At 35.5% G+C, this 13516-nt stretch overlaps 1 protein-coding gene across 3 annotated transcripts; it reads right to left on the bottom strand.

The window, feature by feature from the left end:
* Nucleotides 1-513: 513 nt before the first annotated feature.
* On the bottom strand, nucleotides 514-6853 carry LOC136221274 (pre-rRNA-processing protein ESF2). Of its 3 annotated transcripts, none has more exons than XM_066008882.1 (11): nucleotides 6750-6853; nucleotides 6576-6607; nucleotides 6421-6482; nucleotides 5498-5562; nucleotides 4931-5402; nucleotides 4758-4818; nucleotides 4429-4496; nucleotides 3151-3240; nucleotides 2922-3052; nucleotides 1953-2099; nucleotides 514-923 (listed from the first exon to the last, which is right to left on the bottom strand). In XM_066008882.1, exons 2-11 carry the CDS (start codon nucleotides 6599-6601, stop codon nucleotides 909-911), a joined length of 1137 nt encoding a protein of 378 aa, XP_065864954.1. In that variant the 5' UTR covers nucleotides 6602-6607; nucleotides 6750-6853; the 3' UTR covers nucleotides 514-908. The 3 variants fall into 3 exon arrangements, with proteins under 3 accessions (XP_065864954.1, XP_065864956.1, XP_065864955.1); XM_066008884.1 differs by having other exon boundaries at nucleotides 4931-5399; XM_066008883.1 differs by having other exon boundaries at nucleotides 6576-6602; nucleotides 6750-6827.
* Between the last annotated feature and the right edge of the window lie 6663 nt (nucleotides 6854-13516).

Below are 13516 nucleotides of genomic sequence, written 5' to 3'. Positions count from 1 at the left end.
TCCGATTATGATCAAATTTACCTTTATATTATAAAAAATTTAAAAGTTTTGATTTGACTACGATGAATCAAAGCCTCAAATCGTTATTAAGAAAAAAAAATCTTCATACAATGGAGCCCCTCCGGACTATGAGCTTTGGCTCCGCCACTGATTGGGCCCTAATTAAGTTCTCAAAAATTTTCATATAAATTCACTTTTTAAAAACTATCTACAATTATGTCGAGTAATGATTTTGAATTATATCAAACTAGTAAAATCAATACTTTTAATATATTTTAAGGATTAGAATTTATAAATTAAAAATCTATAATATATTTTTTTAGGGTTTATGATTTATGAATTGGGATCAAGAATTTTTAAATTATGATATAAAATTATAATAGATAGAAAATAAGACATGTATTAAAATTAAATTTGATGATATAACTTAATTCTAATTTTGTACTTAATTATAATATTAATGTATTTGACCCTTAAGTTCTTCTAATTTTTAATTAAAGCTCATCAGTGCCATATGCATTTCTCCTCACATCATCATACTCAAATTTCGGATAAATTACACCAATAGTACCTAAATTATAAATGTAAGGATGACTAGACAATTAAGTATATTTGGCCGTTAAGTGACCTGTCAACACGGGAATTTAACCATTTTCACACAAATAATTAGAACCCACCATATACTAAATACCCTAAAAAGACTATAGTACCCTCTTATTATGAAGAGAATACTAAATACCCTATTTGGCAAATACCGTTAGTCAAAACTTCTAAAGTGACTTAAACCTCTAATTTTACTCCAAAAAGCCTTAGCCTATAAAATTAAGAGAAAAATCATCTAAAGCAAAATTGTAAGTTGCTGAGCTCATGCATATCACATCCGACCACCGACGATCGTAATATCACTTTCAACAAACAAATACCTGCAAAAAGCAACAAAATCTGAGATTAAATAATAGACAAGAGAATATTTAGTGGAATGTAGAATTTTTTGTAACAAATTCGTACATGCAATAATGTTCTTTTTTTGCAAATAAAACAGACTACTTCACATTGCCATTTTCAATGAAGAAAACTTCTGCCAATTGAGACCAGATATGTTGGATATTATTTTGAAAAGTCTCTTTACATGCGTTATTTCCTCTTTTTTCCTAAATGAATTCATGAAAGAAGATTGATTGGGAGAAAACTTCTGTCATGTCAGTAATACACAATTTCTCTGCCTTTATCAGTGTTACTAAATTTTTTTTTGCTACTATCAAAAACTAGGGCTGTAGATGAGTCGAGCCGCTTATAAGCGGCTCGGTGGTCAGCATAATAAAAGCTCGACTCGACTCGGCTCGATTTGTAAACGAACCGCTCGTGAGCACAATTTACTGGCTCGGTTCGTAAATGAACCGAACTTGAGCAGGCCAAAGCTCGGCTTGAAAGCTCGCGAGCAGACTCGATTAGAACATTTATGAACAAATTTTAGTTTTGTAGAAAACTATATAGTTTTGTGTTAGTTCACAAATATCTAAACTTAATATTATTTCATTTGCTATTAGATGAGTTCGTTCAGAAACATAATAAATGAGTAATAGACGAACTATTTGTAAGCATCTTGTTTATTTATTCACGAACTTTGCTTGTAAGCTTGTTTATGTACACAATTAAAGAGCTATTTGCAAGCAAACTTCATGAATATAATTAACAATTTACTCACAAAAAATTCATGGTAAATTCATGGTTAGATAATCTTCTTAATGAACCAAATTCAAAAAGGATTTTGGGCTCGAAACAAGCTCGAAGCTCGACTCGAGCTTGTTTATTTTCTAATGAGCTGAACGAGCTTGAGCAGCCAAAGCTCGGCTCGGCTCGGCTACAGCCCTATCGAAAATCACATGTACCGTTTTGTTAGAGAAAAATTCAAAATCCTATGCAAAACTCCCAGTAGACAATGCTTTCCTTACCCCAGCCAGAATGTCTTTGGAGAGTTGAGATTTTGTTTGTTGTGATCTATCTACAACAGGTCGCTTTTGTGGAAATTGACGAATGAACTTAGGGGCTTGCTCAACTACAGAAACCTCCACTCCTGACTCCTTTCCAAGCTTTTGCTTCTGCACCAGAAAGATAATGCATAAACATAAATGCTCAATAGAAGACAATCCCTCTCCCTCTCTTTTACAGGAAAAGAAACGGCTGTCAATTTCTGATCCGACAAGACGAATTACAGAGACAATCCATTTAACACGATCATCATTTTCATCATATATAACCAGAAGAAATAATATATCACGGGTAAATTACACCCATGGCCACTGAACTTTACCCATTTAACATTGTGGCCACTGAACTTCAATTCTTAACAGTATGACCACTGAACTTTACAGTTTTTAACATCAGTGGCCACTCAACGCCTCAAAACGACCGGTCTGAATATAAAAAAAATCGAAGAGTTAATGATATTCTAAAGAACTTTAATTCTTGAAAATTTTCGTTTTGAGGTCATTTAGGTGTTGTTTGGTTAGGGGAGAGAGTGAATTTTTAGAGAGAGAAAGCTCCAAAAAAATGTGATTTTGGAAAATAGAAAATGTGGTTTCATGGTAAATATCGTTCTGAACAACTTTAATTCTTGAATATTTTCATTTTAAGGTCGTTAACGGTCATTTTCAGGACTTGGTTAAAGTTGAGTGGCCACCAGTGTTAAAAAGTGTAAAGTTTAGTGGCCATACCGTTAAGAATTGAAGTTCAAAGGCCACAATGTTAAAATGGGTAAAGTTCAATGGCCATGGGTGTAATTTACCCAATATATCACACAACACGGTTATGACGCGATAATTGTCTGCAATTTGTCCATCACTTGTGAAGAAAATCTGGTGTTTGGATTATTTGTTTTCTATCAAACTAGAACAAAAATGATAGTAAGTTCGTGAGCTCACCTTCTTTAACCGTTCTTCTATAGAGGTCAAAGCACGAGACTTCTCCACTTTAGTAAGATAGAAATCCCGCTCTCTCTTTGCAGCAGAAATTTCGAGAGCTAATTTTTGCTCCCGCGCAGCACTCTTGTAAGCTGCATGAGAAAAACACCCAGATTTTAGACATGCAGTAAACGGTTATTATGCCTAATATCAGAATACTGATGTCGAACAATAAAAATGTACTGCCTACCTATTTCTTCTGTAAGATTGTCCCATTTGAATTTACTTAAGTACTTGATGTTCCAAATGTCGTAATAGAATTGTGACCTTTTCCTCCCACCTAAACAAGAGAACATAAATAAATGAAAAGGCTGAAACTAGGAACTAAGCTAACTCCATATAACATCAACAAGAATATAGCATAGTTATTAAAGGCGCACTAAGGCGCTAGGGGTCCTGGAGCCTTGGCGCATGGCGCACGGCGATGGAGCGCGCCATAGCGAGACAAGGCGCACTTAAAGGCGGCCCGGTGCACTACGGGTCCCCGCTTAAGCGAGGGCCCGGGGAAGGATCCCACCACAAGGGTGTACTGGGGCAAGCCTTCCCCTACCAATTTTTTGGCAAGAGACCGCTCCTAAGACTCGAACCCGTAACCTCTCAGTCACACGACAACAACGTCTACCGTTGCGACAAGGCGCACTTAAAAAAAAATAAAAAATTATAAAACTAACATAAAAATGCAATGAATACTAAATCATGACAATATTAAGCATAAATAAGTTTTAAAATGCAAAATAATCCCCATGTTAGAAAGCTAAAGTTGAATACTAAATCCTAAAGTTCTACTCCTCATCAAAACTCTCCAAATTAATCATTCGTGTTGAATTTGAATTCCTTTGGCTGTGTTTCTGTTTGAATTCGTTTTCTGTGTTTTGTTCGACTAAACTTCTTTCTCTTATAATAAGATTTTGTGGTTGTCTCTTCTAATTAATTCAAATATATAATCTCTCTCTTCCTTTTTAATTTTTTTTTTTTTCTCATTTTGGACCCTTCAGAACTGACTGTCAAAAAAACCACAAAACTGCCCCTCTCTCTTCCTTAGTGCGCCTTTGGCAACTTCCCTTGGCGCAAAATGGAGCACCAGGCGCGCGCCATGGCGGTTGCGCCACGCCATGGGAGTGTCATGGAGCTAAGGCCTGCATCTGGTGCGCCATAGGCACGCCTTTAATAACTATGGAGTATAGAATAAATATTATCACAGTATACACAAGGGAACCCAAATTTTTCTACGAGTCTCAAACATTACATGAAAAAATCTTTTTAAATACTAAGACCAAAGATAAACAGATGGTAGAGAAAAAATCAAATGAGCATTATGTTAATGCATAATTCCCATACCAAGCTAAGCCCTTTGTCTTTACTGGCTTTCTTAATGCAATAGTTATTCTCATTCCATGCTTGAAATTTTAGACACAAACGTAGAATAAATCTTAAAAAATGAAAAAGAAAAATCAATTTAAAAACCAACCTATCTGTTCACCATTTAACATGTTAGCAACTCTTTTTGCTGTGCTTTTATTGGTGAACTCAACCCACCTGCGAGTTATAGACAAGAAAAATCATGTGCTTTAGATATTGCAATAGCAGTTCTAAATGGTAACTTAACTAGCTGCTTTGATCATTGCAATAGCATTGTGGTTTCATGTTGCATTCGAAACAGAAGTTAAAGATACAACAAGCAGCTATTTTAAGTCGCACTAGAATTAAGAGAGAGAAAAAACATTATGCATAATATGTTGAAAAAGAAGAGCAGAAATATCTCATTCAAACGTAAGGTAATATTTTGCTTTAACATACCCTTCAGAGAATGCCTGGTCTTGATTACCAGCTCTTTTGCGATGTACTTGAGCAGTGGGAGCTGCAGAGCAAATTAATAGATTAACTTTTCATTTCTTATTCACGACTAAAACATAACTCGAGGTTGATTTCTAATATGAGAACCCATGAAAATAGGATTATAGAATGATCACCTGCAGGTGAAAGGTATATCCTTTGTATTTCTCCATATTGAGAGAGAATATGACGAAGCATTACATGATCCATGTGAGGAGGAATTCGACTCAAGTAGCAAATCCCACGCCTATCAGCCGTAGCTGCTTCCTGTAGTAATCGTGCCTTTTTCTTTTTAATCCTCTTGATTGCTTTGCTGTCGGGTTTTATATCCTTGTCTTCTATTGGATTTATTTCATTAGGAGCCTGTTCTTCCTCTGCAGTTTCCTTTAATAACTGTTTCTTTTTGTCATTGTTTCCATTAACAGCCAGCACATTCACCCCTGCTGAAAAACCCTCCCTATCAACATATTGCTCATCGTCCACAACATTCGCTTGTAAGACTTGTTTCTTCCTTTTCTTTCTTTCTTTTTTTCCCTTTTCCACGCCAATATTTTCACCAATTAGAACAGATTGAGGAGTTGGAGTCAATGACTGAATCTTTTGAATCTGCTGTCAAAAATATGCCCCAAAATGATAAGATGACAAAACAATGGTGAAAAATTAAACCACATAACACTGAGAAAAATAACAAGAAAGTCACTTACAGATGCTTCATCCACCAAAATAGATGGCAGTTTCTTCTCTGTTGTGATGACAACACCATTAGCAGCTGCAACCATTGGCTATATATCAGTCATTGACAATACAGAAGATACCAATACTACAACAATCGGAACCAATTTGGACTATTTTATGTGCCCGTGACCTATGAAGCACGGAAACTCTTCATGACATGCGTTTCCCCGTTTCTGGCAGATGTGGGAAACGGAAACTCTCGGAAACTGATACGAAACGTTTCCGTAATTACCTAAAATATGAAATGCGTCTCTCAATTTTTAAACGGTTTATCCTACCTATTTAGATTAAAATTCTGGAAATTCAAACTTTCAATCTAAGATTAGAAAAATTGAAACTTACTATTTGAGAGATAATTCCTTTCTTGTATCCTTTAATTTAAAGAACTTACTCACATTTCTTTCTCCTATAATCTTTGTCTCTTGAATCTCTCTATTATAACCTGTCTCTTGAATCTCGATTGAGCTTGGACTTTCTTCCTCTTGTTCTTCAATCTTGTTTTTTTAATGTATTATTATATTTTTAATATTTATAAATATACCCCTCTATTTTTAATATTTACACGTTTCCCCCACGTTTTACATTTCCCAGTCTCGTTTCAGTTTCAGTTTCAGTATCAGTTTCCATGCAACATATGCAATAATTACAGCTCTCATTCATAATTCATTAGATCATGTTTAACTCCTCCAAACAAGTCATATTAAACATGACAACTAACTCAAAAAAAAAAAAAAAAAAATCAAACTGCATTATCAGCCAATAAAATTGCTTGAACATTAAGACGAAAGTTCAACAAGACACCAGTTCATACACACATCAAAGCAACTTCCACCTTCATTTTTAAAGGATTTCCAACCAAATAGAAAAGAGAAACAAGAAAGCGTAAAATCACCTTTTTGGCCCGATCCAACAGCTGTTAGGGCATGTTCAATCTGAACAAGCTTCCCAGATGGACTATAGTTCGCAGAAAACACAAAATCAAACACCGCAAAATCAAATTAAGTAAAAAAAATTGAATAATGTGAAGATTGTGATTAGAGACCGCACCTGAAAGTGGTGAGACTATCTCCCATTCTGCGCTAAAGAAGCCAAAACAATTCCAGAAAAATTAGAAGTAAATCAATCAATCTATCTTCTGAGAAATCAACAATCTATTTTTGCATTCACTGCTTGATAACGAGAAGTAGCAGAAATTTGGGAAGGGATTCTTCAGAGACTTACCTATAAGATTTTTAAACGCTGTGAGAGAGGAAAGCGAGCTCGAATGTAGACTCCACGTTTTTTGTAGAGGGAGAGACAGTATGCGATATGTTCATAATAAAGGGGACCCTAAAACGACATCCCAAACTGTCGTTAGGGCCTAACTTACGCATATAGCTATTTGGGCTTTTTAAAATCATTTGAGAAATTTACTTAGAATTTCATTTTAAAAAAAAGTTTAATACATCAAGGGACACACCGTTCAAAACCGAACACCGAAATTACTAAAATAATTCATATTGATACCGAACCGAATAACATATAAAATCCAAATATAATCGAACCAAATATTCGGTGCGGTTTGGTTTTAAACCGAACAAACCGAATTTAATTAAAAAATAAAAACAACAAATAAAAATCATTATATTTAATTATTAAATTTACTTCAACAATAAAAAAAATTAAAATACTTTCAAAATATATTCATATTAATTTATTATCTCAATAACCATAAATAAAATTAAACTTGTAAAATTAAATATACGTGTATATATAAAAATAATATAAAATATGTGTAATCTTGTATGGTTTGGTTTTTTTTTACATTTTTTAACAAACCGAACCGAATCGAATACCGAAATACACCAAAAAATAAAACCGATGCTGAACCGAGTATCAAAAAAACCGATCCGAAAAACTAAATTCAATCGGTTCAGTGTGTTATGCGGTTTAACTCGCACCGATGCACACCCCTATCAGTTGCGCCTGAACTTATCCAAAAATATTGATTGCTCATCTAAACTTATTTGGTGTCTCATTAGCTCCCTAAATTTGTTTAAAGTATCATAATTAAATCCCTAAATCTATAAAAACGTCATAAAAATGTACAAAATAAAAAGTTAATTTGTTTTAAAGACTTAAAATCACGAATTAAGCCTTTACTTTCTAAGTTTTGATTTTTTTTACGTATTTAAACAAATTACAATGTTGGTCACTTTAAATAAATTCAGAAGGTAAATGGGTCACTAGATGCAAGTTCAGGGGATCAATAGGTCATTTTAAACAAAATCAGGTGGTCAGTAGGTTATTTTAAGCAAGTTGAGAAAGCTAACGAGATACTATATAAGTTCAGGAGCCAATCAATCTTTTTGGATAAGTTCATGAGGCTTTTGATGTATTAAGCCTTTTAAAAAAATCATCCGATGTGTCGTGTAATGAAGAAGTTTGTCTAGGTGAAAGGTGGAGAACCCTACACGACGAAAGAAAATGCTTGCTACAACAATCAGGTAAGTCTTCCATCACACACTGTGTTACTTAGTGTCTAACTAATATTACTTTAATGGTAACAAATGTATGATTTAAAAAGAAAGGAAAAGGAGCTCCATTAAGCACATTTAATACTAGTGCAACAATATGATTACTAACCACATCCCAATAAGTTTTAAACAATAAGCCAGACATACCATCAGGACCTGGAGCCTTTGTCCCATCAGTTTGTTTCAATGCCACTATAACCTCTTCCGCAACAAATGGAGCCTGCAATCAATCAACCCCATAGCTAGAAAGATGTCTATCAACAGAGCTTAAAATAGTCGGACAAGAGGAAGGCTCTATAGTAGAGAATAACTCTGTAAAATAAGAAACAATAATATTCTCAATCTCATCCTCCCCATCATGCCAAACACCATCATTATCCCGTAATCTTGTAATACAATTCACCCGTCGCCTTGCATTCGCCTTAGAATGAAAGAATTTTGTGTTTCTATCACCATCCCGAAGCCAAGAAACCCGTGAGCATTATTGCCACATAGTCTCCTCATCCTCTTGTAAACGAAGAATCTCCCTTTCAATAGATACCCTATATTCCTTCTTATCATTTATCATTAAGCCATTCTTAACTTCTTGCAACTCTTGTGTAAGATTTTTTAACTTAGTCCCGATATGACCAAAATAGGTTTTATTCCAATGCTTGAGTGAAACTCCACATTGCTTCAATTTCTCACAAACATTCAATTATGACCTTGATTCTGAAGACCAAACTGACTGAATAACATCACGACAACCCGGATCCCTTATCCACGTTTTTTCAAAACGAAATGGACGATTCTTAACACGATGGACCCCATCTGTATCCAGTAAAATAGGCGTATGATCCGAAGAGATTCTAGCTAACACATAAACCATTATTTTTGGAAACAATAGTTCTCAATTAACCTAGCAAACAACACGATCTAATCTCTCCCGAATTCGAGAATTCCCTCGACTACCATTAGTCCATGTATAACAACTTCCAGAAGATCGCAAATCAAATAAATCACAATCATCAAGACAATTTTTGAAAGCTTCCATTGAACGATAATTATCTACAGAACCACCCTCCTTCTCCCTAGAATACATCACTTCATTGAAATCACCAAAACAGACCCATGGCAAATTCTCCCGACCATGAATATCCCTTAGCATATCCCACGTGCGAATCTTATTGAAAGATTCAGGTCAACCATAAACCCCTGTACCTCTCCACAATAACCTCCCCTCCTCATTTTACATACCAAAGTGAATATAGTGTATACAAAAACCCAAAATCTGCAACATTAGCTCCTTTTTTCCACATCAGAATTAATCCCCCCGATCGACCAACAGAATCAACCTTAAAAAACTGATATCCCAAAAACTTCCGATGTAACCCCTCAATATTCCCAAATAGCCTCGTTTCCATTGAGAAAATAACATCAGGACAATGACTCCAAACAAAGCGAGTCAAAGCACGAACTGTTCGAGGATTGCCCAGACCCCGAACGTTCCAACTAAAGATTTTCATAATGCTCGGTGGGGCTGATCAACAACCTCCACCACTAAATTGGCATCCAATAAACAAGACTGGATACATACCTTCTTACCTGGATCAACATCATCACAAATCATCTCCTGAACATCATCATTTTTAAGAGCCTTCCTTTTACCGCACACAAGAGAGATTTGTTGTCAAATTAGGAACAACGGCCGTCACTTTTAAAGTCGGTGTGCGAGCTAAATATTTCCAACGTCTTTTTGATGAAATCACATATGATTTCCTTGTTATTCCCTTTTTTCCTGAATTGAAACAATCCTTCGTATTAGTCCCTATCTCACCAAGAGGCCCTCCTGCTGCAATATTTTTTATTAAACTATTTTTTTGATCGTTCAATAAAAAAACTTGCTGCATCTGAAGAGAATTATCAGATTGTAAATTAATTAACCCGTCGTTTCCGATAAGTGGAGGCTTCTCAATTTCAATGATGGGCTCGGCAGACTTACCACTTAAACTAGTCTCAACTTTATCAAACTTGCAACCAACAAATCCATCTGAATCATTTAATTCAATTTTATCCAAAATAGAACTAGCAGCACATCCTTTTATTGAAAAATTATTATTAGAACAAAAAGAGCCACTTGCTCTTACATCGCAATCCGCTCCATGGGAAATTGCTTTTCCTTTATCACATTTGCCAAATTCAGCACTAATTACTTGCTTGACACAATTCTCTTTATCCAAAATTTTACTCACCTGCTCCCCAACTTTCAAAGGCACCTGATCCAACACAAGCTACTGTCGACAAGACATTGGTTTATTAGAGTCCTTCAATACGTAATTTGACTTCCGACATGGACCTTTTCTCTCCAAGGGGTGGTCAGTCAAAATATTACAATCCGAATCCACTCTAACATTTCTGACTCGAAAAGGAGATGCCCTTAAGATTTGTCCAAATGGCCATTCAACAACATCAGACTCCTCTAGAGCATCGCTGCACTCATCAAAACCATGGCCCAAACGTCCGCACCAGTAACAAATTTGGTAATTTCTCATATTTGAAAGAGACCCAAACAATTGTATCTTTTTCCATTCTTTATCTTGACCCCTCTAATCAAAGGCTTTTACACATTCAATCTGACACGGACTCGAACAAAATTACTCCAAACAATAACATCGTCACAATCCAATTCAAGAACCAGACCAACATAGGAAGCAACAACATTAATTGAACAAGCATCACGTCTATTCAAGGGAAGATTAAAAATCTGAATCCAGAAATCACAGTTAATCATAGAAATATCGGATAATTGTTCATCACCAACTAACTCCTTTAAGATAACTAACTGTCTTTCAAAGTGCCATGGAGATCCCTTTTGCACTTTCTTCAAATCACGCAAAGTAGAAAATTCACAGACAAATAAATTGCCTCCAACATCTTTCAATTGAAAATCTTTCACTTTCCAAGCAATGGTAAAAGCAAAAGCCATTCCCTTTAGATTAAGTGGTTTAGACGTAAGTACCTTTCCAACAAGATAAAAACTTACTAGATTCTCCACTTCTAGTACTGGTGCCTATTTCAAATCAACCAATACATCTTCCCTATCTGATAATTGAACCTTCTCCAACAATCCTTCTAAACTCGAACTCGCCATTCTTTTAAAAAAGAGAAAAAGATGTAGAACCTTTAACTTCAAAAGAACCAATCATATAACAAAGAACAAACAACAAAAATGACTACAAGAGCAAGACCACAATGGGCAAATACCCTCTACTAGATCACCGATAAAATGGTTACATTGAAAGATCTTCGTCCTATTAGCCTTTGCAATGTTGTCTATAAGCTTATTTCAAAAACATTAGCTAATCGGCTCAAACATTGTTTGCATTCTATAATTCACCCCTCACAGAGTGCCTTTGTCCCAAATCGATTGATAACAAATAATGCTTTAATTGCTTTTGAATTATTCCATTCTATGAAGCATCAGATTAATAGTAAAAGGGGTGTTTGTGCTATGAAATTAGATATGTCTAAGGCTTATGATAGGGTGGAGTGGTGCTTTGTAAAAGATATGATGACAGTTATGGGTTTTCCAGGTTGTTGGATTGAATTGATTCAAAGGTGTCCCTCTTCAGTTTCCTTTTCTTTCCTTATAAATGGGGTGCCAAAAGGCTTTATTAAGCCAAGTCGGGGTCTTCGACAGGGGGATCCTCTTTCACCTTATTTGTTTTTAATATGTGCAGAATGGCTATCAGCATTGATTAGGAAATCAGAGAGTAACAGAGCTTTGCATGGTATTCGGGTTAGCAACACTGGGCCTATTATTTCACATCTTTTCTTTGCAGATGATTCAGTGATCTTTTTCCGAGCAACTTCTACAGAGTGCTCTGCTGTTCGTGAGTTGTTGAGCGTGTATGGGTGGGGGTGTGGGTGCTGATAGTCGATCCAGGTGTCCGACATTGTTAGGGGTACGTGAGGTCCAGTCCTTTGTGAAATATTTGGGTTTACCATCTGTGATTGGACGATAAAAAAAAGCAGTCTTTAATTTCCTAAAGGAAAGATTGTTTAAGAGGATTAGTGGCTGGAAAGAGAAGTGTTTATCGAGTGGGGGTAACGAAATATTGTTAAAAGCTATGGCATAAGCGGTCCCTCAATATATTATGAGCCGTTGTTTGCTTCCAAAGACTTTCTGTGATGAATTACATCAAATTATGGCGAGATTTTGGTGGAATCATGATTCTGGGAAAAAACGAATACATTGGCTTAGTTGGGGAAAAATGTGTTTACCGAAAGACGAGGGTGGGTTGGGTTTCAGGAATATTTTTGCATTTAATTTGGCTCTTTTTGCAAAGCAGGTTTGGAGAATGGTTGAATTTCCTAATTCTCTTTGTTCCCAAGTTTTTAAGCATAAGTATTTTCCAAGGGTAGGTGTGATGGAGGCAAATGTGGGTTTTTGTGCTAGTCATGTCTGACGGAGTCTTTTAAAGGCTAGACAGGTTATTTCTGATAGGAGCTGTTGGAGAATTGGTGATGGTAGATCTGTAAACTTGTTACAATCTCGTTGGATTCCTGATGTTCCATGTAATCGTCCACTCTATCTACTGAATCCAACTCCCTCTCACAGTGTTTCTTGTTTGATTGATTTTGATGAGTTTTGCTAGAAAAAAGAATTGATAAATTTATGTTTTTCGTCAGATGTTGCTGCAACTATTTTGAAAATTCCATTGAGCAGAAGGATTACCTCTGATTCTTTATTTTGGTCTTTTTCAAAAAATGGGGAGTATCTTGTGAAATCAGGTTATAAAGTTGCAATTGGTGGATTACATGTCTCTTCTTCGATAGCTACTTCTTCCTTGGGTGCTCATGAATTTTGGCATTCTTTATGGAAGGTTAAAGCACCATCAAAGTTTATTCATACAGTCTGGAATGCAGCTAAGAATGTCTTGCCCTGTTATGAAAATCTTGTGAAAAAAAAGGAATTAATGTGCCTAACCAATGCTGCTTTTGTGGGTTTCAATCAGAAACTTTAATACATCTTTTCAAAGAATGCCCAAGAACTAGATCATATTGGAGACAAGCGAATCTATTATATCCTATGTATAAGGTTACAGGTTTGTCTTGTCTGGAGTGGTTTGCTGCAGTATTGATTTTATTATCGCCGGTAGAATTTACTTTATTTTGTGGGATTATTCATTTTATATGGTTTGAGAGAAATCAGATTAATCATGGAAAAATGCGTCTCGGGGAAATAAAATCTGTGGCAATTGTTTGTGATTTGGTTCATGGATTTTCTGATGTGCAAGAAATTCAGATGATTGGTGGAAGAACTATTTATTTGGATGTCAATGTGTTGAATAATAATGCTGCTACACGAGTTGGAGCTTCTGGTGCAGGTGAATGTCAAAATGAAAATTTGCTGAGGTTACATTCCTTTAGTACAACACATGTTGAAGTTAGATGTGAAAATGCTGGGTGGATTTTGGGAGATGAAATTAC

Source organism: Euphorbia lathyris, chromosome 1 (genome assembly GCF_963576675.1).
Source record: "Euphorbia lathyris chromosome 1, ddEupLath1.1, whole genome shotgun sequence".
NCBI classification, from domain to species: Eukaryota; Viridiplantae; Streptophyta; class Magnoliopsida; order Malpighiales; family Euphorbiaceae; genus Euphorbia; species Euphorbia lathyris.
Note: the sequence above shows the minus strand (reverse complement) of the source record. Positions and strands in the feature narration are given on the sequence as shown.